Source organism: Taeniopygia guttata, chromosome 1A, assembly GCF_048771995.1.
Source record: "Taeniopygia guttata chromosome 1A, bTaeGut7.mat, whole genome shotgun sequence".
NCBI classification, from domain to species: domain Eukaryota; kingdom Metazoa; phylum Chordata; class Aves; order Passeriformes; family Estrildidae; genus Taeniopygia; species Taeniopygia guttata.
The window spans coordinates 10107364-10135276 of record NC_133025.1 but is presented as its reverse complement, the minus strand read 5'-3'; the positions used below and the strand labels follow the sequence as shown (position 1 = coordinate 10135276).

At 36.3% G+C, this 27913-nt stretch overlaps 1 protein-coding gene across 2 annotated transcripts in view; it reads right to left on the bottom strand.

The window, feature by feature from the left end:
* Nucleotides 1–7104: 7104 nt before the first annotated feature.
* Nucleotides 7105–27913, bottom strand: part of HGF (hepatocyte growth factor) — a 56343-nt gene continuing 35534 nt past the window's right edge. For both annotated transcript variants that reach the window (XM_030291362.4, XM_030291353.4), the window contains exons 8-18: nt 26987–27161; nt 25514–25641; nt 24017–24119; nt 22112–22251; nt 20046–20084; nt 19477–19573; nt 16781–16855; nt 16039–16185; nt 15269–15375; nt 13258–13403; nt 7105–11188 (exon numbers count right to left, since the gene is read on the bottom strand). In XM_030291362.4, the coding sequence (XP_030147222.4) occupies nt 11018–11188; nt 13258–13403; nt 15269–15375; nt 16039–16185; nt 16781–16855; nt 19477–19573; nt 20046–20084; nt 22112–22251; nt 24017–24119; nt 25514–25641; nt 26987–27161 (1328 nt within the window). In that variant the 3' untranslated portion in view covers nt 7105–11017. The remainder of the gene's footprint in view (nt 11189–13257; nt 13404–15268; nt 15376–16038; nt 16186–16780; nt 16856–19476; nt 19574–20045; nt 20085–22111; nt 22252–24016; nt 24120–25513; nt 25642–26986; nt 27162–27913) is intronic.

The following is a 27913-nucleotide window of genomic DNA, read 5'->3' as shown; positions in this document are numbered from 1 at the left end:
AAGACATTTATGGCAGCTCTGCATCATAAGAGCCATGTAACAATGATAAAATCCACTGCTGAGTCTGACCTTGGAATATTTAATACTATTTTTATTCCTCACGTAATCATGAAACTGTTTTTTGCAGAGATTTTACTGTAGATATCACATTATTATCTGCTTGGTAGTAGCCTCCATCCTATAATTCAATTGATTTATCATCCATTACAAGGCCAGAATTGTTTTGAGAGAAGACTTTTAAGGTCACCAAGTCTTAAGCAGGGTGACAGAATCAGATCCATTATATTTCATGTCCATTATTTATTTCTATGCAATAAAAAGAAATTTTGGAGGGAAAACCAAAGCTAGTGAGTCACATTCTAAATGTCTTGTCCTACTTTGCAGATGCAGTTTTGTACCACATGACAGGCATGAAATCTGTTTCCAAAAAATTCTACAAAATTATTTCTCAATAATGTGTAGTGCTTATACAAAGGCGATATCCTTTAGGCTATAAGGTGAAATGTTAGGTACCTAAAGATCTTTTTAGTTCCTATAATATGTGAAATGTTTTCTTTTCCTCAGAGCTCATATTTTATTTGTTTTGAATGTGAGACAAAACATTAGGAAAGGCCTGGAGGGAAGTCTAGCACACAAGTGACTAGTAACAGCCTAATCTCCTTTTACTATTGGAGGAAAATATGTTTTGGTTTCTTTCTTCTTAGTCAAGTAAACAGATAAATATATTTCCCCTGGCTTCCATTACAGCAAGTTGGCAGTTACAGAAGAATCCTTTCAGTTTTGATTTCCTGTCAGCTTTACTAACAAATGACCACAGAGTACAGTACTCTCTTGGTGTGGTTTTTATAGACTCTGTGCCTTAAAATAAGCATTTCTGAATGAAATTGCTATATGTTCTCACTTGGAGGGCTTGATTTGTTTTCTGCCTGAGTACATTTCATCTTTTAATGATTGTGTGAAATTGGGAAAATGATAGGAAGGATGTGGCCTGAAAAAGAACATTTAAAAAAACCCCAACTTTTCTTCCCTTGATCTTCATCTTCTGAGCTGGATTCAAAAGACTGGCTAAATTCAGATACAGACATAAACTGGTTCAGGCCACTTTTTCAGTTTGCCCATAGCAAACAGAAAAACCAAACCAAACCAGCTCCATGTGCAAAAAACTGATCTCAGGGAAGTCAGTGGCGTGCTGCTGAGTTTTTTTTAAGCAGAGCTTGCTGATTTTTTTCCCCTCAAAATTGAATTAGATTTATCTTTCGAAGAAAGAGTCCTGAAAACAATACGGCTCATGAGTTGTGGTCAGAAGCTATGTGCCTCCCAAGCTCCTCAGTGGCTACTCCTAAGGGCTGGGACCTAAAATTATTGTGCTGCTTTCTCTCACCTAAAGTTCCCAGAGGGTAGCCCTTAACCTTTTTCATTTGTCTCTGCAGAATATCTCTATTTCACACCAGGCGTCCATTCACTATTCATGTGCAGGCAGATGTGCATCTTGAAGAGCAATCAAAAGCCTTCTGTATGAGCAATAGTCTTTTCTAACAATTCTCTTCTCCAGAGTGAGTTTTCTTTGTCTATTCTCACACACCACAGTTGTCTTTGCAGGCATGGTCTCTGGAGAGAGTGAGGCAAATGTAGAAATGCCACTCTGCTCCGTGCCTTTGCTGTATTTTGCTCTCCAATGCAAGTTTGCTCAAGTATCCCTGGGCCAGGATTTTGCAGAGGGAAAATGTCCTGCAGTGAGTGCTCTGTGCTGTTGCTGAATCGGCACCTAGGGACACAGATAGCAGCGGAAAGAGGGGAGAGACACAAAGTGACTTCATCACTTCCACCCTTACAGAGAAGATAATGAGCAAAGCACTTTCCAAACAGAGAAAGTGAAGTGTATTCAGACAGCAAAGGAGGCCAAAAAAACTGCCAAGAGAGGATTGAAGAGAACTTTCCAAAAAGCTGTCCTTAGCAGACCATAAATCTCACCGAGAAGACAGTTCAAACACAACACTTCCACCAGCTCTCTACTCTTCCCTGTTTATTTTCTTCCTGTCAGCGTTAGAATAGAATAATAAAGTACCAGACAAACAAACAAGACAAACAAGAAAATAAGCAAGGAAACCCAGTAGAGAAGGAAAAGAATCAGCGACCTTGTCTGTCAGCAGTGCTGAGAAGTCTCTTGGATCACTCTTTGCTGCAGCCTGTGCAAACATCCCTGCCTCACCATTTCCGACCTTAGAAAGGAATTCACAAACTCTTCTTGAGTATCTGAAATAACCATTCAGAGGAATATGGGAATACCAAGACTATATTTAAATATTTAACAGGGAAGCATATCCAGAGGTTTTGCTTTCTGCTCCAGTGAGGTGCTTGCCTGTAAGTTTTGGCTGTCCAAGATTGCATCAGCTTCGCCGATACCTTCCTGCATTTAGTTGAAAATTGCTTTAAAGGTAAGAAGTATTTCACTCTTATGAAGAATTTGACAGTGAAATGGGAAGAAAAGTCCACCCTCCACCGGGTAATTTGGGAAAGATAAGAAACTCTGCTGCCAATTTGGAAAGGCAATGTGCAATACATACCCACACAGGCGGGAAAATACCTCTTTGGAGGAAGCCACACAGAGAGTGAGCCTGGGGAGGTGTAGCAAGCATGCTGGAGGAAAAACAAATGGATTTCAGTTGGAAACCAGCCTGGTCTCTGTCAAACATACCAATAAAACTGACATGTTCCTGCAGACTGAGTTGGTAAGATCTGCATGTCGTGATGGGAAAAAGCACTGATAAGAAAATTTAGCAACATTCACGCAAAGGCCAGTTACAAAAAACTGAAAAGCCTTTTTTTTTTTTGCTCAGTTTTCTTTCCAAGCATATGTATAAACCAGGCAGCAAGGTAGAACTTAAAAAAAACTTACAAAGAAAGCTGAAGGAATTAATGCTCACGGATTAATGTTAAGGAGTTATATGAATTATAAAGTTGTTAACACTAAGTAACATCAAAGGGGATTAAGAAACAAAACGCTTGCAAATTCAGCCTGGTGTCTCTGCTAAAATTAAAAAAAAAAAATATAGTGAGAAGTCAGCCTGATAAAACAGGACTTTAGAAGAGACTTCTAACCAAATTAATTAGGATAACAGCCCAGAAAGAACTCTGGTAAGGAAGCAGGTTTTTTATGGGAAGAATATTTGCTTTTAAGGTAGCTTTAAAATTAAGGCGAGCCTCTAATAATACCTACCAAAAATTGAAGTGGAATAAAAGGAAAAAGAAACATCTAGAAGGATCTCCAAAAGCCCATGCACTCTTTCAATTAGCAGTGTAGATACAAGTGATTAGCACTGATTCCCTAAAATGTTTGAGCATCTTAAGGCCCAAGGCTGAACTTTTTAAACTTCTAAATGTTGGGACTTTCACATGCAGGTTATAGTTATACCAGTGTGTGAAAATTAGAACACAGATGGCTGAAAATTAGCCAGATCTACTTTGTCTGCTTCCAGAACAATAAAAAACAATCCTAGAGCTTGTACATTGTGCCAGGAAGAATAGATACATGTGTCTCTGCATCCATGGGCACGCACACACACCCACAAAGACATATGCAAACATGCAATCACTACAGACCTGAGGGGATTTGTTTGGATCCAGCTAATCCAGAGCATGGCCAAAGGATAAGAGGTACATAAGACTTTATTCCAGCTCAGGCTTACACTGCAAATGTTTGCCATCACAAATATGTCAAATCAGGATATCAAAAATTCATATCTTTGGCTGGCACTATAAAACTTCCCCTTTTTATTCTTGGTTAGTGTGAAAGTGAGATAAATTGTCCTGGTAGGGGAACTCTTTGCATGCTATTGTGGTCCTGTACCAAGGCACCTGAGTTATCACAGCACTGGGACAAGGAAAACCCTAGGTTATAATCCTTTTCTTGATGTATGGGTGTAGACTGAGAATTTGTTAATTAGTTGGCTAGATACCATTGTGAAGGCATTTTTGTGCATTTGGGTGGGTGTGATGTGCACGCGTTTCTGTATCCATGTTTAATTTGTGTGCTTCTAGTGCTCAGCCACACCAGAACTCTGGCAATGTATGGCTGGTTTGTTATGGATGGCTGTGGAGCATCTCCCCAGGTTTTGCTGATATGGGATGTGTAGAAGCCATCTAGCCCACTAGAATATTCCTTTCCATGAGTTAATGTACTTGATGACAACCTGGAAACATCAGTGCAGATAGATGACGGTTGGGCTGCAATGAGTTTTCACCTCCTAAAGGTATTTTGAGGATTTTTTTCTGAATACATAAAGCAGAAAAAAATAACAGGCCATGTGGGGACTCTGCCAACAGGAACATAGGTTTCAAAGAATTGAAGGATCAGGCAATCATCTGGATTCACCTTGTGAGGATGCACAGAAATGGAAAGCAGAGGCTTTCAAGAATGCTTAATGTAAATCTTCCACAACTTACGCTGTTGTGAATAGAAAATTTTCCATGACTTCATTTTAAAAAAGTTTTTAAAAAAATTTAAAAAGTAATTAAAAAAATGGAGAAGGAGTTCTGTGATGGCAATTTTGTAACTGCTCTGTGAAGTGAAAGCCCTGTTAAACACAAGGCTGAACAGCAGATGGCATATTTACGCCCAAGACATGAGACTGTTGTTGACATGGTTTGTAATAGCAATGTTGATGTAAATGCATATTTGCTCATTGTGTGTATAATGCTGACATTAATCCTCAAGAAAAGAAAACCATCTGGATTTTTTTAGCCAGTATTATATGAACTGAATTAAATACTATAAACTCATATATTGCTGAAGGCAAAACTTCTCTCTGTGGAAAAGAAGAACTATATTCTTATTTGTGTTTTACACTAGCTGCATCTAATCCAGTGTATACCTCTAATGTTGTGTTTCTTGACTTGTTTTTGATAAATTGTTATGAATTGCGCTGTCTTCTATATAATTTTTTCTTCCAGTAGTATGCATTAAATAGCATAATTGAGGTCAATACTAGCTTCAACAGAAAAATCTTGAGATATCTCAAGCAAATGACATCTCTTGGACTCTGAAGTAGTACATTTATTTGCTCTGGTGGTTATTTTTCCCAACAGAATGTATTATTTTGTGTATAAAAGTTACATTAATAGCAACTGCATTCATCATGGGTTTTCAGACTCTTCTTCTTCTTCTTCTTAATAATTTATAATGATAAAATTATTGTTGTTGTTATTATTTAATGAACAATATCTGAATAGTAATCAAATTAACCAACTCTCATCTTCAGTCAGACTGAGCAAATTTGATAGTCAGTAGCTGAACTTTGATTCCCATCTTTGAAATAAAATTTATGCTTTCTCCCTCTGAAACTCACTATCAGTCTGGAACATGTCCTGAGTACTTCTTCAAGTCAGGATCTGAAACAATGTCAAGACAAGGTCTGAGGGGTTCAGAAGGAAACTTTGGGACATATCTATTAGCCCTAGATTGGGATAAATAGTGTTTTAAAATAGTGTTTTGACAGTGATTTCAAAGCAAGTAGGATCAGACACAGAAGTACAACTTGTCCTATATCTTCTGTGACCATATGGAGAAGTCATTGCATCTTCCCAAGTGTTCTCAACAAAGTGAAGTAGATTTAGCTATTAAGCTATTCTATTGCAGCTTTTCACACCATATAGCCTGTGCAATAAAAACAGAGACAACATGAAAAAAAAAATCTTTTTATTTTAGGGCTTATTTTGTTATTAACCTTTTTATGGTCTGCCTTTTCCCTCCCAGCTGTTTTCTTTCCTATTTATTGCACATGGATTTTATTGGATCATATCTGTCCAGAAATCGGTGCTTTTGAAGGCAGAGGAGATACACAACTGAGCCCTACTAAATGGCCTGCTCTGTTTACACTAGGCTTGTTAAATAACAAGAGTAGAACACAAGCAGTGAGCATCAATGTGGGTTTCCATCATTTATCATCTGCACATTACAGTGTTCCTGCAGCTACAAAAGACAAAGCTACGACACAATGTAATATGAAGGCAATATCCCTTTAGAGATTTTTGTGGTGCAAATTGCTGTACAAGCAGTTAATTCTCATGGCTCCCAGAAGACACACAGGTCTGAACATACTGAAAACTGAATGTAAAACTGTAGCAAAGTATTGTTTTGACATATGGACTATTCCTGGGTTTTTTTATAATTTTGAAAGCATTCCCGCATGGTTAAAGTTAATGCAAACTTCCCAGTGATTTCAGGAGTTGCTGATAAAATCCATTCATTTTATAGATTGATTGGAAAACTCCCTTTTTGAAAAAACAAAAAAATAAAGTGATGTTTGCCATGGAAAACTCAGAATCAGACTTCAAACACTCTGCATATGAATCTATTTGAAAAATGATTCACTGTGGATATAGCTGGAGCAAATATATATTTAAATCATCAAAATCACAGTGTAACCAGAAATGCTTACAACTTTGAAATTTCAGCTGAATAATGACAAATAAGTAATGAGCTTACTGTCCCTTATTTGAACTCACCAGAATGCTCTGATGTTATAGGAGTTTGCCAATATTTGGTACTGCTCTGGGGGGTTAGTAAGGGTGTTGTTTATTTCCTTCTCTGGTAGCTGCTGGCTGGTCGTGGTATTAAGTGCAGCAGCAGCACCAAGGTTTGTTGTAAGTTATTGGTCTCCTTTGCATCATCTTTTGTACCACCAGTAGTATTAAGTAATACTGAGAGAGGAGCCCTTTCCAGAAGTTTAAAATGTACTTATAAAAATAAGTAAAATTCCAAGCCTCCCATACTGAAATTGCAAGGAACTAAAAACTCTAGAAAATTATTTATGTTTAGCTTGAGAACATCCTTTCCACTGCAAATATACTTTCACTGCAATATGCTTAGACTATTCTCAGTGCAGAAATAATTCAGAAAGGTCTTGGTAACTCTCAATAAGATCACAATGTATTTGACTCTTTCTTTAATTTTATTTTCAATTCTGCAATTGGACACAAGAGGATCTTTACAGCACCAGTCCTCCTTATTTTGCACATTAAAATCCTTCACTGGAATTGGAACTGGGAAACTTGCAGTGGGGTTGTGGCCTTGTTCTTTCAATAAGAAATGTAATGCTAATTAAGTTGTTGTTTTGTATAAAATACTTTATTAAGAATAATAAGAGTAAACAAGGTTACAAAAATACCAACTTTATTAACTAATGAACATGTTAATTACAGAATTGTATTACAAGTTATAACCAGAGTGTTCCCTTGTCATTAGGCATTCATCAAATTGTACTTAATGGGAGCATTATTTTTCCCACTTAAATAAGTAAAAATACTTTTATCATACCCTAAACTCCACAGGCAGCTCCCTGAAGTTAGATCCTATGCAAGAAAACGCCATACATAAATGCCCAAGGGTATGTTTAAAAAGGAACACTGGAAATTTTTAGGGTGAAAAGCCATGTTAGTTCCTGCCAGCAGCCCCAACATTCAAAAACAAAAATATACCAGTGTACAGGATGGAGGAAGAAAATAATTGGTGAGGAGACAAGGCAAAGTAACCAACCCAATAGGCTTCCTATAGTTACCATGAGGGTCAACTGGTTTACAACCAGCTATCCAGAAGGATGATAACAAAGCCTCAACTCCTGCTGAGGTCGCCTTGGAGTTGAGAATGTGTACAAGGATCCATGTGGAAAAGCACTGAACTCTTAGGCCCTGCCCTTTTGACAATCTCATTCACTGAATTCAAGGGGCATTTGGCCGGGTAGAATTTGACCCCCAGAAATATATTTGGACACTGATCTGAAAAGCTCTAACTCAAGTAAGTAGCTCTGTCAAGTACACTGGCATTACCTGCAGGAAGAAATTGCAGAATGCCCCAGAGAATTTTAATCTCAAACTAGAGAAGAAGATTTCAGCAGTAGCAGCAAAAATCTAGACCAGTACATTCCCAATGAGAGCTACATTTTTCTGAGGGTCATGAGGTTTATGAAAGAAAAAGAGATAGGGGGAAAGTTTTTTAAGGGAAAAGTGTTTTCTTTAATAAAAGGAAGACGTGTTAGCCAGTTCCAATGCCCAAAGAAAATAGTAATTAAGTTAAATTAACTTCAATTGCACAAAATCACCTCTTAGGTTTTAATTGCATAATTTTATATTCAAAAATTACACCTTTCGGAGATTGAGGATTAGTTACAGCAAGGAGAATGAGAATGAAATTCAATGGAGTTTAAGAATGTCCTTAGATAAGAATTTAAGTTCTGTAGCCTTTATTCTAATCTGATTAAAATCACAACTATGATGTTCAGATCCCACTGAAATTAGTAAGGGGCTTTTCAGCATTTAGATGGGCACTAGATCCTTGTTATAACAGAGATAAAAATATTAGAACAGTGAAAAAATATCCATAGAGTGTCCTTTCTTAAGAGAGTCCTGTAATTATAACAGTTGCCTGGTACGGTACCATTGGTACCAACAAGAAATATTCACAGGAATAAATGCAGTACAGATTCATTACCACATATCATTATTCTTCTCTTCCCTTGCTCTTCAGGATCTCAGGTGCCCTCCATTCTGAGATAGGGAGAGCAAAAATACCTGGTAAGCAAGTGCATACAAACTTGTTAAGTTCTGGAGCATCAACTCTGCACAATTTATTTTACTGAGGCACTGCCCAGAACAAACAGGTAAAAATCCTTACACATTGTCTAAAAAAACCCAGTATTTTTATCATATATGTGTGTGTGTGTGTGTGTGTGTGTGTGTGTGTGTGTGTGTGTGATATATATATATATATATAAAAATCACAGTCTTCTGCACAGCAGAAGCTTATAACTAAAATATTTTAGGATTCAAATTTTTTAGATAGACATAACAAAATGCCTGCAAATATAATACAGTGAGCACATGACAATTCTTAGAATACAAAGAGTGAACATGGAATTTTATATTTTATCCACATCTTCTTGTGGCTGAGAACAAAACTCACTTGGAGTTTTTTAAAAGTCTTTCTTAAAAATGTACTCCTGTCAATAAGATATGGTCAGTATACACTTAATATGAGTACACTCTTCACCTACATGACAATAATTAAGTGTAAATACAACAGGCTAAATCCTGCCCTCTTTAGGCCTGGTAAGTAAGAGAGGCTAAAGGGAACATGAAGCCTTAAGAGGTGGCCAGAACAGATTGAGACAGACTGTCTGCATAGCATCCACAACCTTGAATCTGCTGTACAGAGAAGTCACATCTTGTCCAAAGAGACTATTTACATCAGGAGGAATTTCAGAAGCTCTGCTTGCTGAAACACTTCTTCCTATGTGCCAGTAGAATCCGCTGGATATGTGACCCAAATCTCAGCAAGCCAAGCCTCTTAAGCATGGCCTGAAACTCATCCCAGCTCACCAGATGTAAGCATACTGAGTCCTACTGAAGTCAAAGTGCACTGCTGAAGAAAATTCGGTGAGTCAAGACAAGGCCTGTTTTCCAAGACATCTCCCCTGAAGTGGTTGCTTTCTGACAGGGCAGAATTCAACCCTGCATTTCTGCATGAAATGTCCTTTTGTATATCTACACCATGGTGTCAGCCTCATGGCTGTGCAGTTACATATGATACACAGACCAAACGCTACTGGAAACATTTACAATTTACACAGTCACACGTGAAGCAACAGTGCCGTTATTTATGCAATTACATGTACAGTAGTAAAACTAACAATTGGATATATGTCATATCAATTATTCCAGAAATACCCAATACTGATTAAAGGGTAATCAGTGCCACCTATAACAACGTATCTGTACAAAATTTCCAGACATAAAACTAAATGCCTACAGAAGAACAAGCACTTTTCATAGATGATGATTTTGTGTTCCCTTTCTCTATCAGCGTAAAGGAAAATGATTGTCCCATATATAGCCAGGAAACAAGCAACTAAACTATTGGTCATGTTTTCCATATTAAATACAAGATCATATAAATCTCTGCAATTGTTTTATTATCTTGAACGGAATTATACAAAAGATAGAATTTTGTCCAAATCTAATTAAGGTTTTATTAAAGTTAGCAAGTCTCTGAAAAATGATTAATGTATAACTTACTTTTCCCAGACTTAGGTCTCTCAGCCAGGTGCTAGATTCAACTGGTTTTTTGCTGTAAATGCAGAGTTTCATGAAATAACTAGAACCAACCAAACTTTTAGTACTTGTTTGTTTAGAAAGATTTGGTCATATTTAATTTAGATTTCTTTTAATGCTCAAAGTCTTCCAATAGCTAATCAGGATGACTTTTTCAAACTGTATGATATTCTTTCTTAAGCATGGAAAATCCAGTTATTTCTGGGTCAGATTTTAAAGAAATGATCAATAGTTTGCTAACCAAAATGAGGTTTGAGATATCTGTTAGAGGACCATATGTACATTGAAGGAACCAAGTGCAGAACTAGTCTGTAAGCATTGTGAAAAAGAGAGTGGTAATGACTTCTGCGAGAACTCTGCTTACGGCAGGCTTGTCAAAGTCCATCAATAATGAAAAGATTACTTACTAAAGATATGATTTTTTAATAAAGTACTGAAATTTTTAGCCTCTTATAAGGGGGAAAGAGAAATATGATCATAAATGCTGTCCTGGACAGATGCATATATTTCTGAGTAGGCTTTTGTTATATATGAAGAGAAATATATGGCTCATAGAAAGAATAAGATGTGTTAAGTAGAACTGTAATTTGTTTCTCCTAAGATAATCTGAAGAGCAGCGTTAAGGAGGTCATATGATCTATTTCTACAAAACCCTTTATCATCCAGTAATGTCTTTGCAAAATTGTTTATCCATTCAAGTATCTTCAGGAGATATGTCACCATACTTGCATATACTGTAAGTCACTCCAACATTTATAAAACAACACTGGTAGACAAAAACACCAAAAACACCCATAAATATTAAAAGAAGCTCAACAAACTTGACTATCAAGTACTTAAAAATTGTTAATCTTTACATTACACATTAATTACAGGCTGTCCAGAATCTTTCAATGGGAGTTGTTGACTTTTTTCAGGGTTTTCTGTAGGTCATCATAATCTTGTGAATCCACCGGGAATAATATGAGACGCGAACAAAAATCCCAGGACGATTTCGAATGGCACATCCACGGCCAGGAACAATGACACCAGTTACTATCTTCAGCCTGTTTTGTTCACAAACCAAAGGACCACCATAATCTCGCTAGGAAAAAAATAAACATGAGTGTCACTTCTCAAAATGCTTCAAGACATAGCTCCCACCTGTCTACTACTGTATGGTTTATTTTGGGGAAGACAGGATGCACCAGGCAAAGGTGCATAAAACAACTTCCAATATATTTTTTTTCATAACCAACACTTTTGACAAACAATGTCCGAGTTGGCCTCTGACTTTTTCTTCCTTTCTGTGCAAATTAAGCTCTGTGATCTGTCTTTACATGTCATTCTAATGACTTCAAACTACCAGATTTCATTCAGCTCTTTCAGCAAGCCTAATATTTTTTAGGTGAATATAAACCAGATGAACAGAATGTGAGGTGACAGATAAACATCTTTGTTATGACGACAGGCTTTACATCAAACACTACTGACAAAGTCAGGTTAGTATCTTTCTTTCAGTCAAGCGTCTTGCAAGGCCCTAGGATGAGAATCTGTATGTACTAATAGGCAGGGGGAATAACAAACATAATAAAAAGGTAATAATTTTTTTAAGCATTAATTTGGGACATAACTTGTTAAAATGATATTTTTTGTTATTCTGAATTAAGGAGACACCTGTACACTAGTTTATGCATTCTGTGAAAATTTGGAGTATGACCCACCGAGATAGATAGATACAAGCACACAGATCTGGGACTTGAAGATAGATGCTGCAGTTTCTACCCAGACTAAAGGCAGACTGGACCCTGCAAACTCACTGTAAAACTAGATAGCAAATTCTTGTATCAGACAGTGAGTTATTGTCTCAAAAAAATGAAAGCTGACAATTACCATTGCATTCTCTCTGACTCACCAGAGAAACAACAATGCTTGACCTTTATTTGGTTTGGGATTTTTTTTTGACTGATGGCAGACTAGTTCCCAAATGAACAATGAACAGTGTCAGAGCCATCAGAGCTGCCCATAAAACACTTTCAGGAGTGGAGTTTCACCTGCCAATCTGATTTTTTTCCTCTGCCTGTTCTCTGCTGAGGAAAGTAGCTTCAAAGGAGAACATAGGGAACAGGAAACTGCTCTGTGATTAAGACTGATTGCTAATATTAATTCATTCCATTTCTTCTTGCAGGGAAAAACAAAGCACAGGATCCCCAGCAGACTCCCATGCAGATGTTTCATTTATAAGCCTTGACAAGTCTAAGACCTCAATTACAATTAAACATTTTATTTTGAAGAAAATCCTTTGTAATAAAAAAAATTATCCCATAGATTATTAATAACAAATGGAAGAGGCCTCAGCTTTATGAAGATGACCTCTGCTCCCCATGGTGTGGTAGTACCCTTGGGTTGGGAAAATTTTACTACATAGCTAAAGTCGGTATTAGGAAATCAACAATCCTATTTCAGATAATAAATACTTAATGATGTTCATGACTTCCCTCCTTCTAGATATCTTCAGTCAGATTTTCCATTAAAAAAAATGTATATCTTCCTGTAATAAATTATTTACAACTTTTCTCCTCAGATATCTTTTCTCCATCATCAAAACTAGTGCTAAGCAAAAAAACTGTACCAAACTATATAATCACTGAAGTAGTGCTTCTGTCCTCATCAATATGTTGCTCAGGCTCAGGAGACCAAAATGCTCCAGCCTTCTGACTCATAAAAAACCTCAGCACATTTTTGGATCTTTCTCCTTCCTTCATAACTTTATCACCTCTGTTTAGTACTGACTGTTATGTATTTTGCATGTAACACCTCATCTAAATAGATGGAGGTAAATTTGCTCCAGCCTTTGATTTCTACTCAATCAAAGCACACAGCTATTGTGCCCACCTTTGTCCTTAGTATACAGAACACAAGTTTGTCTAGTCTAGTCAAGTGTTTTAATATATGAGTATATATAAGATTCCTGTAAATTTTTCAATGGTGTGGTAGCACAGTGAAATCAAAGTAATTTCTGCACTCTGACATAAAACAGAAGACTTATAACACAAATAATTTTCCAATGCAAAAGTTTAGTACAATGAGAATAAAAAAAAAAATCCAGTAATTTATTTTTTTGGAAAGAAATAGCCAGGGTCCTAATAATGTATTAGGAAATACAATATTTACCTCACAAGGCCCAGCACCTATGGTTTCAGCCACAGCACAGATTTCAGACTCGTTCACAGTAATCTTCCCTTTGAGATATTGGTTGCATTTCTCATTTCCCAAAATAAACAAGTTTGCTACTTGCAGAAGGCCATCATAGTTGACTACTACAATTGAAAAGAAGATAAAAATTTTATTGTATTTTAGGGGGGAAAAAGTGTTTCAAGATACAGTCTACATAAACTTAACCATGTAATCAGTTTTTGTACTTTCTCTCTAAAACTCATGTTTTTGTCTATCCCCACTGTTATTATGCTTTTCATTTTGGATTTCTTATATTTTCTGAAAATGGGATTTGCCAGACATTTGTTTGGTTTTCATGTCTGTTCAGTTCTCTGAGAATATCTGAGAATATCTGGATAAGTTTTTAGTACTAGAATAAAGGGCTGTGTAACTGGACTCACTCTACAGCTCACCGCCAGATTGCCCAGTCATCAAAGAAATCAGAAAAAGAGCCCAAAAATGTTATCACTCCCATCAGTAGAGAGAGGATTCTGCTCCCTGCCTTAAACATGAGTTAATGTGTAACAGTGCCTGCCATGGCCTAGGGAAGGACGTGTGACTTGAAAAATACAGAGTGGAGTTTTTCTCAATCTGTGCTGGCTCAGCTACCCTGAATGACTTTGTGCCTGCAAGGGCAGAGCCACAGCCTTGTGCAATCTCCATTCATCAGTGGGAAGGTCAGGAAGCAGGAGCCCTGTGGAGCTTACTCTTGTTCTACATGTCGAAAGACAAGCCTGTACAAGCTGCAAAGATAAATAATAGGTCTGGACCTGCCCATTCTCTGAACAGCCATCAAAAGAAAATGCCAAGCTTGCCCTCCACTGACTTATTATCCTGTTTTCTTTAAAAAAATGGATGTAACACTTCTTCCTTCCCTGACCGGGATTCTGTGAGGATTATATAAAGTAGTGCAAAAATTATAGTACAAAGTCCTTGGATGACAGATGTTGTGTATTTACTGTATTACATAACTCCACAACATTGCAAATTCCTTATCAGTTCTCTTAAGCTAAGCTTTCCTGTGATGCTGTGCTGTGCTCCAGCCTGGTGTCCCTGTCCCCCAGACAGCCAATGCCCCCAGAGGATGGCTAATATGGACATGCTGGGAACATCAAAGGCAGTCATTTGGGAGAGGGCTGGTACAGATTAATTGCCACCCACAAAGAAATGGCAGAGTATTGACTACGAGGAAGACAGCCTCAGAATTCTAGCCTAGCTTCTGCTCCGCTTCCAGGACAGTGTGAGTATATTGCTGCTGCTTACTCAGGGTCTGTGGCAAAACAACATTTGAACACAGTAAATATTGGAGTAATTATTGTCAACTGGCAGCTATTAACTTTTTATCAACACATAATTAGCCAGATATAGCATTTACTAGACTAAATAAATGTCTGTTTTCCCACATATTTGTATTTTCTTCACACAAAACTGTGTTTAATAAACATAAGAAAGGTTGCAAAGTGAAGTACTCAAAAGTTAGGAAATGCCAGACTCAGGGTTGCCTGTGCATCCCTGGTTCACTCTTATTGTGTATGCTAATAAAGTCTTTGATTACATGTTTTTGTATTAGTTTTCCCACAGCGTCCTGCTCTGGGTAACAGAAAGAGACTGCTCAAGCAGATGAACAAAGATTTGTCAAAAAACCCTGTTAACATTCTGCAGAGCAATTCTGCTATTTTGTTTTTACAGGAAAATTGGTATTTTTCTCTAATTCATTCCTTGAAATATTTGAATCATTTTGCCTGTCCCTGAAACAACAACAAAAAAGGAGAGTGGAAAATATTTCATATTAAATTGAGTTGGATAAAAGGCTCAGAGATTTACAAAATTAGAAAAAAAACAAACTCTATTTTTTAATAAGAAGTGTTGGACAACCGTGGCATCAGGCCATACCCGCAGCCTCACCTATAATGACAAGAGGAAGTAAGTTGTCAACGTATTCATTTAGTTTTTAAAAATAGTTTCTTACATCCAGTGTATCCCCATCCATAAACACTGCAGCTGGTCTTCTCTGGAATGGTACATCCAGAAATGGGTAATCGGATTATTTCTACAAAATTTGTCAATATAGCAGGTCTGAAAAGAAGGGAAAAATATATATATCATGGATTTTACTTAACCTTCTCAACTATGTTTTTTAAATTACATTAAGTTTATTATAGACCACAGCAATTTAAAACTGTGCCAATTCTTTTCCTTTCATTTTCTGTTTCTGAAGAATATGATGGATTCTTCTACCTATTTTTTGTACTACAGCTGCCAACTGTCAAAAAATTCTTGAAATGCTGTCACCACTTTTATGCTATTTAACTTGGGTTTTAATCTTAAAAGAGTAGTGATGGCATTTCATTTGGATATATACGTTTGTTCATATGTAGAAATTTTGAAAGCTTGTATATACATAAGGATCTCAGCTACAATCTGGTGCTTATTCTATAAATTAAGACCATATACTAGTCCATGTGGGTACTTAGTGGTTTTTTATTAAATCTCCTAACAAACCTAAACATGGTTAGCAGGAAGAATAATGTAGGTATGATTTCACAGGAATAACATCTGTTTTCTGAGTAACATTGATGGACCTACATTTCTGCATATATCAAGTAAAATTTCTTTCAGTTGGATGTTTACCCCATCTGTAGTATGGGAAATAGTAGAGCAATGAACTAGCAATTCTCATTTAGGAAGAATCTTACCCAACAGATGAAAGTGCTGGAATTCACAATAACACCTACTAACCTGCTAAGTTTCAGCAAGACCAAATCTGACCCTGTGGGGCCATATACCAACTGGGAGATGTTCCGGACTTGTTTGCGCTTCTCCTCTCCCTTTCCTTTGATGTTATGGACTCCAAGCCAGGCTTTGTAGTCTTTCAAATCTTTGTACCTAAATGAGGCAAAGTTGGTTACAATTTTGCTGACTGTATAATAAAATAACTAAAAAACTCTGCTTAATATGATTATCCTGGAAGATCTTAACTAATGCTCCTTAGCAGAAATGGCTTCACGCTGCCAACTGCTGTTCCAAAATCAACATGCTTGGATGTAAGGTTTTGGCCTGAAGCCATTACATAATTTTACCTTTAACCATTACTAAAATCTATTTTTTTCTTCATAGCAGTATCCAAACATTTAAATCCTTGGACATTATGAACCTTTGAACTTTTTTAGATTTACCCAAGTTTTCTATTTTATTTTGTCCACTTAAGCAGAAGCATGAGATTATTCTCATAAAGAGGCAATTGTCTAACTATGACACTTGGAAAATCTATTTGTGCTTCTATGTAAAATAGCCAGGGCTATTTAGATTTACAGCAATAATAACAGAAAATAGCAAGGTCCCACAGGCCTTTTATATCAGAAAATCATTGTTAAAGCCAAACAGAAGGAAAAACTTCTTTATTCAAGTTGCAAAAGCATTGTTCTGATAAGTTCCCGAAAATAGATGGATTTTAATATTGCGAAGTTCCAGACTACTGTACCGAGAAGGGAAGCACTGCCTTGCTGTAAGAACCCACTCTTCTTTTATCAAAGTACCACCACAGATATGCTTATTCCTGGAGGAAAAAAAGAAGGAAAAAAATTTTTAAAAACCCCCAAACCACTAATATTAGTTTCTACATAGACAAAAAGTTTAAAGAGTGTTTCACTCCCCACACATTTGCTGGTGAAAAGTGGCAGACTGACAATATTCAAAAACTTGTCTCTGTCCCTTTGCTCTACAATTTCAACACTTACAGTAATATGACTTTGCAGCGCTTTACTCCAATGCGCAAAAAAAACCAGAAAGAAAGATGAATTTTTAATAAGAAACCTAATTTAAAATTTAAAAAAAAAAAAAAAAAGGCCAATTCTTTGTAACAGGAACTGGATTGAAACTTTCAAGCAAGTCCCCAGACTGCCACCAGATGTAAACAACATTTGGTCATTATTCATGTAAGTATTATTCAAAGCATTGACCTCAAGGTGGAGAGTTCCTATTTGATTACAAGTCCTAGGAGATTTGTGTCCCCACATACTTCAGTTGGAAACAATCTGCAGTGTATGACATCCTACATGTGATTATAGAAAACCTGAAGCATAATATATCAAGCAAAATTAAAGCAATTAAGCATGACAGTTCTTTAAAAAAAAAATACTGTGGAATGTAGATTAATTAGTTCCCTTCTTTGTGCCTCCAAAATCACATTTATTTTCTGTAGCTCTTTGGATAGTGAATCAGAATTGTCAGCAATTTGGGAAAAGATTAAAATCTCACAATCACACAAATGTTCAGAGTTTTGCAAAGAACTACTGGATGGAGACTTGACTATATGGAGTTCACAGACAGCAGGATAACACAGAGCTTTGACTTTTTTTCTTTTAATCATATTTTGACTGAGGAGTTATTATCCAGTCCAAAAGGCTGGAGTCTTCTAAAATGTAGGTTCCAGCTTTTTTTATTATAAAATATCACAGTCAGGAGTATAGCTATGTTCCTCCATGTTAAATTTGCATCACTTATTGTTTTATACAGAATTTCATCATCTGTGTTAGAAGATTCATTAATATTCATAGAAAGGTCAATTCTTCACTTATATATGGGGCAAATTTAGAGCTTAAATACATTTGATTACAGAATCTGAATTGGATATACAAGAAAATTTAATTGATCAATTTAAGATTTAAAGGTGGGCTTTGGATACCAAATATGAATAGTTCTTAAGTTTCACTGGGCCTTCACCATTCAGACACAGCAATTCCATTTTTGAGTATACAGTTAGGCTTTCTTGCAGAAAGATCAGATGTCATTAAAATTTTATTTCAGACAATATTCTATTTACTTCCTTGGTAACAATACAAAATAAAACTACATTTTTATGTCCGCATGTAATACTTCAAAACATATTTTGCTGCTGGAGTATTCCAGGAATCCTTTATTCATAAAAGGATCTGCAATCATTTAAGTGCTCATGTTTCATGGAATTTTATTGCATAGCAGAAAATCCAGGTTCAACTACCCTAAAAATAGCTATTTCAATTTTAGGCACCCAAACGTAATTCACCTTGTCTGCCTAAAAGTTCATCAAATATCAAAGCTACTTTTAAAACAGTGCAAAGATTAAACCAGGGAGTGGTTTAGCCCACCTATTTAGTTACTTAGTCTAGGAATATAGTTATCTTCCTCTAGGAATGTCTTTCTGAACCATCTGATGCACTCCCAAAAAGGTCAAGATCTGATGGATCTCATACAATGCAAAGGTTACAGGGATGGGAAGAACCCGTCCCACTGCACAAAATTCTCTAGCAATGAAGAGATGTAGAGAATGTATTTTTTATCTTTTCCTTTACTTCCATTTTTCATTTAATACCTCTTTTACAACATAGTTTTAAATTAGATGATGAATCATAAGCTAATAGAATTGATCTTCCCTTTAGTCTGGCCCATCAGACAAAATATAGGTTTTTTTAACTTTTATTTTTCATGAGAGAAGAACCAGAGCTGATGCATGAGATATATCCTGTTATAAATTAATGATTCACACTTCCAGCTGATGAATTATGAACCGGACTAAAAAGCATAGGAAACAGTCATTCTATGTTCTGGCTTTTACACAGCAGCAAAGATCTGCCATAATATAATACATGTGTTACACACAAGTTGCACATGTCAGGGTCTTGTTTTACAGAATTAAAAGGATTTTCTAATAGCTCATAATTATTTTTTTTTTAAATACCAAATAAATTTTAATTGCATGTAATGACATAGGGGAATGCTTAATTTGACACAGGCATAAATCCTGAATCCTACACTTCACAACTAAATGCTCTGCCATCAAAGTGAAAATATTGATCTGAAATTAATTTTTTTTCTAAAAGTCTCAAAAATAAACAATTTAATGCTGAATGTGAAGGAGATGTTATGAAAAGGTTTGCAGTAGCTAATTGGAAGAGCAGAACACTATGAATGCTTTGCAGGTTCATGCGTATAAGTTAGCTATAATGAACATATAAAGTATTTCACTAGCAGAGTGAATACTATGGCATCACCTCACATTAGAGGAATAGGAATGCTGATTCTCTACTTTTACACAACTTGACTGCATATTCTTTTATTGTTATTAGGTCAACATTTTCTACAATTCTAAAACAAATATCCTAGTAGTTGTATTGCCCTTCTAATCAAAGTGATAGTTACCTGTACGTCAAACTAACCACCCATCCTTCGTTAGTTTGTGTTGGGATTCCATTTACAACTCTCAAATGTTTTGTTGAGGCACAAGGAATGGCAGTATCTGAAAGCAGGCCCAGAGATGACATTTTACTAAAAGCAGTGGTAGGAAAACTGCACAGTTGCACATAAGGACCACAAGAAGGTCAATATTTATTACGTATTAACTTTCCTGTGCTAATGAAATATATTTCTAGGCCATAAAAACTACTTCAGTGAAGCTGAGTAGGTCTATTTAAATATCCCTAGGGAATATAAAATACATAAATTTAAATAGGTTTTTGAGATTTACATAGTTAAAAAGCAAACATTGAAGCTAATTACCAAATCTCACCACTGGCAAGACATGACAGTGAGAATAGATAAAGGAGTATAACAAACATATTCCCCATTCTTGTTTTGTAAAATTAATTTTTCTCAGTCTGTATTGTGGGTTTTTTTATAACTTTACTAATCTTTATTTTGTTTCCCAATTGGAAAGAAATGTCTATATTTAGAGGAAAGTCATGCACTGCACAGTTCATACACAAACTTACCATCCAAGCTGGTTGTAGTAGGAGTTGTATCACCTTCACCTAGACAGACACACAAAATAGCCATAATACAAAATTAAAATACTTTTAAAAATTGAATAAATTTCAACAGCAAATGACATATTGTTAACTTTAATGGTTCACAAAGTTTTAAACTTCAATTATTTCTTCAGTACACTGCAAAAGCAGTATTCAGTAAGGCTTAACAAGGGGGCAGAATTTTATTCTGATAGGATGAAATAAGAAAAAACATTTTGGAGCAGGGATGTCAAGCATTTTTCTTCTTGGCCAAATCCTGAAGACATCATGCTGCCTATCATGTTCAATTTACATGTTTCATTCAAACAAGAAAATACTGAAAAATTAAGCTACCACTTTTATATAAGCTTTCAGGAACTATAGAAGTCATGTGATTAAATCCAAAGAAGACTGAAATAAATTCTCAATTCCTTAAAAAACTTTAAAAGAAATTTTAGGTTCCTATCAACAAAAACTTATTCTTATCACAACACGATTACCAAAATCTAGTTCAGCATTTCCATCTAGTCAAATTTAAAAACAGTTACAAAAAGTTTGCTTAAACTTGTTTCTAAATGTTTACCTTCAGTGACACACACAGAGTGACTCAGCATTATGAGGTAGAGGTACAGGGGTACCTATACTTGCACAAGGAAAATTTGAACAGCCTAATCCAACTAGATTTCCATCATTAAGAAAATATGTGTGTATATATAGATACAGACACACAAACACACACAGAGGTATAATTATATATATAGATACAGTTATATCCACAGTGAAATTTCTATGTGCATGTATACACACATGCATATTTGTATGTGTATATATGTATGTATATGTGTGCATACATGCATGGGTTTCCATGTATAACTGTATGAATGTACATATATATTGATACAGTATTGTAATATTAGTCCATATGAGTTACAATTGTAAAACTGGAATATTCCCATTCTGGTGTTTGATTGCAGAAATGTACTACTCACCAATTCTGGAAACCCTAGAAATGTTTGCTGAGAATACATCCTTAGGAATTCACAGAACCATATAATGAACTCACAATAAGTGAATAAAAAGCATATTTCTTCAGCTATTCTTCATTTATACTGACACAAATAACCTTTTGCACGGTTTTGTTTACTCTTCACATAGATGCCAAAATATCACCTGAGACTTCAAATACCACTTTTTGGAAACTGGAGTTCAGGCTATGAGGAAATGCAGTAGATTGCCTCTAGGAATGAATGTAACATTATCCTTAACCTCTAGAGATCGCAGACATGCATTCAAAAGCCTGATTTACCATTTAAGTGTTCTCCCAGGACATACAGCAGAGTAACTTAGAAATAAGAATTGAAGAGAAAGATTTTGAACATAAATGTGAATTGCACATTTTTCAGCATAAAATTATCTTTTTCTACTTGTCATCAGTTTATTGCTGAATTCCCTAGGATTCTTAATTCTGTTTATTTAAGCTATTTAGATTTAAACATTTAACTTTGGAGGCATGATTTTCTTAATTCTTGCCAGGAGTGAAATCATCCCATAAACACCCAAAAGCAGAATCTAATCTCTATACACATATACATTTCAGCATATATACAGTGAGTTATCCTAACACTACAAAGACAGATCACACAAAGAGTCTCTGAAGCCTGTAGCCCAGAAGATAACTCTGCCTGGGTTTCTTGAGGCCACAGCCAGCATTCTGACCGCTAGACAATTCTTTGTCTCCGTCCAGCCCTCATTCAATAGCTAGATCTGCTGGAAAATGTTTGACCATCTGTAATAGCCCCTTTGTGCTCCTGCTGCATAAATAAGTCTTGAAATCTCCAAGCTGGTCAAGGAAAAGAACCCCTTGTTCATATATTGCACAAGCAGCTTCTGTCTGCTCCTTCTCAGTCACGCACAATTGATTCTTGATAGAATCACACATTTTCTGCAGCCACAAGTGACAATAGGAAGGTGTGCACAGGCATGTGACACCGACACCGTGGCTCCACTGGCACTGCACAGCTGACAATGCCAGCGGCGTGCCAAGTACTCACATCGAGAAATAGGGCAGTAATCCCAGGGCACAAGAGGATCATCTGTGTAACACCAGGGACCATGAAAATCATCATCTGGATTGCGGCAATAGTTTTTCTTCAGTTTACTAACATCTGGTTCTCTGAATATTTGTATATGCCTACAGGGAAAAAAAATTCAAAGTGTTGAAAAGCTTTATACTATAGCCCAAATTTTCAAAGGTTAAATGTTGTTTTGCTCCACATTGCATTATTAGCTGATTGAGAAGCCTACAGGTCAGGGTTTAGGGCTGGTTAAAATCAAAGGGAAGATGAGACCCAAATATTTCCTGGATCTGGGTCCAACTTTCCTCTGGTTGGTATTTTAAGCACTGTGTCCGCTGGACAGCTGGGAGGCTTCTAAATCTCCCACTCAAGCTAAAATCTCTAGATATCCTCAGGAGGAATCATTATACTGATTAGAAGAGTGCCTATGATGCCCTCAGAAAACCCTCAGACCCCTTTGGGGAACACAGGTTCCTTCTCCTGCAGGTTAACAGCACAGGGGAGCATTGAATCTACAAAGCTGAATCAAAGGCAAAAAGAAAGGCAAACTAAGAAAGTTAGCAAGGATGAGCAGCAGGCAAGGAGAAAGATTATTGGTTCCGACAAACTGCAGTGATAAGTCACCTAAGCTGCAAGCCTACATGAAGCAGGTGAAATTTTGAGGCCAAAATCAGAAGCTGAGAAGAAGTTTATTTTTGGCTTGTCAGAGACAAGGATACAGGCTTCTTTAGTTACAACTGTAGTGTTCCTTCAGTCCATAACCAACCACTCATGCTGCCTCTAAAACACTATCCATAACCAGAGAAACTATTGGGGTGAGAGAGATAACTCCCCCAAAGTTCCCAGATGGAAAATGTGTGGGCTGATCTGTGCTCTATTAGATGAACGCAATTGCATCAAGCATCCAGTAGGTTTATACTGCCTCAGCCACAGCAAACAAAGACTTATCATGATTCTCAGGCAGCATGAGCTTCAACCTCTGCTTCCCTTCCATGGGCAGCACTGGGATATGTATCCTCTCTCTCACCATCTGTGAGAAGAAAAACTTGTAGTCCAGCGGATGATACCAGACAGGGCCACTGAAGTCTACCTTTTGCAACACAGCTTCCCCAAAGGCTGACTTCCTGACCTACACAGTCCTTCCAAAGGACAATGGCTTATATGTTCAGCACTGTCACTCTACAAGTACCAAAGCTAATATTGACACATTTGCATCAGCTCCAGAAACTAAAGGAAAATGAAGGAGAAACTATTGTCATCATGGCTACTAGTGTGTGTGATATCTCATACGCAGCAAAACATTTTATGAATCCCTTATGTGATACATAGTCCTGTTAATTCATTTTACTTCAACAAATAAATTAATTTGACATTTCTACTACTTGAGTATGAAGCCAAAGTAAAGATGCAGGTCTTTTTATTGGTATTTGACATCAGTGTCACTAGATTGTAGACTAAAGAGTAAATTTCAAGCTGCAAGGGAGATTAGGTGGTTTCAAGTCCAACCTCCTCCTTGAAGCAGCATGAGCCATGAAATGAGGCTGGTGAGACAACCATTTCCTCTTATTTCCGATATCCTCGCATTTTACCAAACTTTCAAGGACAAGGATGGGGTAAAATAGACCAGTAAACCAAACACTAACAAACATCCCAAAGCCTGCAATTACTGGTTAGCCTGAAAAATGTCATGTTGTGAAATATATTTAAACACACAAAAAAAAAAAAAAAAGAAAAAAAAAAGTTTAGGAAAACAAAGATATTAAAAGCTACAGAGTATAAGGTGGTACTTTAGAATCTATGCAGATGAAAAAGAGTTGCATCTGGAGGAAGTATTTATTCAGGACTCACTGAACCATCTCTTTCTGTTTAATATGTACACACCTACGTAAGTCTTCAATATTTTTGTCCCATGTGGAGCAAGTTAGCCCGAATCTTGTCTTGGATAGATTCCCCATGTAAGTCTTGCCATTGCCACGATAACAATCTGAAAAAAGAATGATGAGGCAAAAAAATGGTGGGTGATTGTGCAACATTAAGAAGAAAACTCTTCCTTTCCATCAGTAATCCAAATTATTAAAGTGTTCTTTTAAGCAAATGCTATACACTATTAATCAGACAATTGCATAAATCAGATCAGAAGAAAAATGGAAAATAATTTTCAAATTTACATACATAATCTCTTGTTTGAGACCTATATTCCCACCACAGCAGTATTTTAAATTTTGTCTTATTTACATGGACTTGGAAAATTTATTTTATAAATAGTTGTTTATGATTAATTTAGAAGGGTCACACAGAATATCCTAAAAGTTGTCAGAAGCTTGTTTATACAAAAACAAGAAAAAATGGTCTCCTATTCCTCCCTCCACAAAAAATAGACATTTGGTTTAGCTTTGTGTAATTTTCAGATATTGGCAACGGTATATAATTCTAGATTTAAGTACTTCAGCAAAATCAAAAAATCATCATGACTTTAATTTTAATGTAATTCAAAAACTTGCCTGTTCGCTCCAGCAGAAGTCATGTTTAATTCATAAGCTTTTATCACAAGCCTTTTTGAGACTTTTCAAGAGAATAGTTTAAAGTTATCAGTCCTATAAAGACATTTTGCATAAAGCTCTTAATTTCATATTCATCAGTATTTTTACTTTTTGATAATTGATACTTCACAAGAAACACAGAATGAATATAAAAGTTTAATCCTTTCTCTGACATAAGTCTTGCAACTGCAACTTTTTAAAATTTACAGTAACATTGGCTAAAAATTAAAGATGGAGACATTAATGCAGCCTGATGTAGGGTTATAGGTCTGAGGTCTTAGTCTCATTTCATGCTGTGATTGACATCCATTCAGGATGCAACATTACTCCTTACAGTAATACCAAAACCTCACGGGAAAAACATTTGCATGGAGACTCAGAATGAACCTCACACACAGAGGTAGGTAAGAACTCGAGGATCAATCCCTCTAGACGAGGAAGTATTTGCAAGAAAATAAAAAGGGGGGGAAAAATCACTTTTGGTAGCCTGATGTGCAATTTTTAAAAGACTGTGAACAAAGGAAATCATCTCAGGTGTAGAAAAAGGCCTTTCAAACTAAGAAAAGTGACAACAGTAGAGCAGATACATAGACAGGCCTTGTCTAAAAATCAGGTCAAATAAAATCTTTGCTGCAGCTTTCCCTGCTGGAATTACAAATAAAGTGAGAAAGGAATCTCATTTACACCACAATGAGCCCCAAGCATGCCAATAGAGCCAAAGCAGAACTACATAGGTGTAATACAGATACAACTTCTCCAGTTTTCAAGGCTGTCTACTTGATATTTGGAACAGTATGGCATTCACTTAAAATCATGTTATCACCCTTTCCTCTGTTACCTTGTTCATTTGATACATCACACTTAGGAATCTGGGAGCAATAGCCAATACGGATGTTTGGGTCAGTGGTAAAGCACCAGGGTGATTCAGATCCATCTGGATTTCGGCAGTAGTTCTCCCTCAAATCCCTGTAAAAATAAATATGTTAGCTCGCAGCAGGAATAACCTAAACTCACCAATGTGGTCCATTGTTTTTTGTCATGGATTAACAAAAATACAGGCTCATTCAGGTCTCTGTGTTACTGCTCAGTGTCAAGTGCAAGGAGATGGGAGTAAAAACACAGTGTGCAGAAGAAAATAATAATTGTACTAGGAATATGTTTGTGGAAATTCATTTTCAGCAAACATAGGTTTTGATGAGATATAAGATTTCATTTGAAGATTAACAATCTTTTCATTCAGGATCCTCCATCAAAATTTGCATGCAACTGACATTGGATACACCTGCAATATATTACAAGTGCTTTTGAATACAAACATTACCAGAGTGCTTAAAACTCCCTGTACTTTGAATGGTTCTTCTGAGTTTGGAGAAACAGAGTGCTTTAGACTATCAGTAACTCATTTAAGAAGCTGAATTGTGGAAAGTAAAAAAAAGTTTATGTTGAAATTCTATACAGCTGTTACCTTTAAAGTAAAAGTTAGCCACAAGGGAACATCTTTAAATGTCTTTTACAGCTTGCATGAAATATTCAAACGTCTTAAATGTAAGTTTTATTTCCCTGTCTCTTGACAGTTGTTGCCATGTTCTGTGCATCTCCATATTTCACTGTATTTTTTACATCTGCAGCACTTACTGACAACAGATTATGGAAAGAATGGGCCTAATACTGTAGTTCTTACTGATATTTACCCATCAAGAAAGATATTTAGTGCAAACTGGGCTGTGACTCCAATCTGGTCAGTAAGGTTTCCTCCAGGCTTAGGTAAAACAGGACTGAATGAACATTACAAAGGTAACTACCTAAAATTAGTAGATTATTCACATGTTGGAAGTTTGTGAACTATACAGAAAGGTTTGATGACCACTGGTCGCCCAAGTAAAAGCACTCCTATTGATGCATTTAGATTTAGTAATGAGACAGAAAAAGGATTTTAAATATGAAAAATCAAAGACATGTTTTCAAATATTAAAAGTGTTAATTATTACAAAGAAGATTATTTTTAGGTAATATTTAGGTCATATTAAAGTAAAGTCAGCAATCAAGCTCCAAAGAAGTTTTTAGTTCCATAAAAAAAAAATCCAGTGGTAATGTATCAGCGCTGCTGGGATTCAGGCCTCAGCCTGGAACACATCCAGACACTTCACAATCATATTGGTGAATACATGTTTAAGGAAAAGTTCACAAAATCGTTAGAGAACATGGGCAGGGACAGAGCCCTATGATCTGCTCCAGTGGCATGAATTCTTAAGCATTTTAAAACTCAGCTCTCTTCTCACTGCAGAAATAATACCCACATGTCTCTACTCACTTGCATTTGAAGTTCTCAGGTGTGATGTTGTGCTGGTGAGGAAACTGGGAGTCCCACCTCTGGCACTGGATCCCACTCCATATGGTGCTGACGGTGCCACGATAACCCTCGCCCTGTCCCCGAACGCACGCTGTGGTCTCGGCTGTCGCCTCTGTGCGGTTCACGGCGCTTTCCTCTGCAGACCCAGAGAAGAAGGGCTCTTTCATTCTCTTAAGAATGGCTCAGGATGCCTGGTTTGAACTCCACGTTACTGGTAGAGTCATGGATTACATGATGTTCAAATAATGGTAATTGCAGTTTTATTGGTGAAATTGCCAATGTGATTATAGAATAATTTTCTCCTCTTCACATTTACAACATCCACAGAAAATAAAAACAAAATAGGTGCCAGACTTTATGCTGGTTTATCTGCTTTCATGTGAAGAGTCTGCAATATTTTCTTGCATGAGACACCTGGCCTATGCTGTACCATTGGAGATTAGAAAATATTCCTGGTTACTTTTTCAAATTCAGCAAATATCAATCCTTCAGTTTTAATAAACTAATTGGCCACCCACATGCAAACTGTTAAACATGGTAACACATATTTGTAGGCTTTAAATACAATTGGGTTTCTCTAAAGAATTCCCAGAATATCAGATCACAGGAAAAAAACATGCAGATAAAAATAATAATAAAAACATAGATCCTATTATAAGTTAATGTGCTAAATTCTCCTAGAAGGTTTTTTTTTATGTCTCATATGGTTAAAAGAGTGAAAAAAAAAAGCCCAGCTTTTGAAATCAACGATCAGTATTCTCTACAGAGTGAAAAATGTTTTAAAGACTAACAAATTCATCAGACTCAAGATCTCTTACAGATGTTGATATACTCTGCACTCACCCTGGTGTGGGCTGTCTTGAACTAAATTCAGAAAAACAGTGGTTT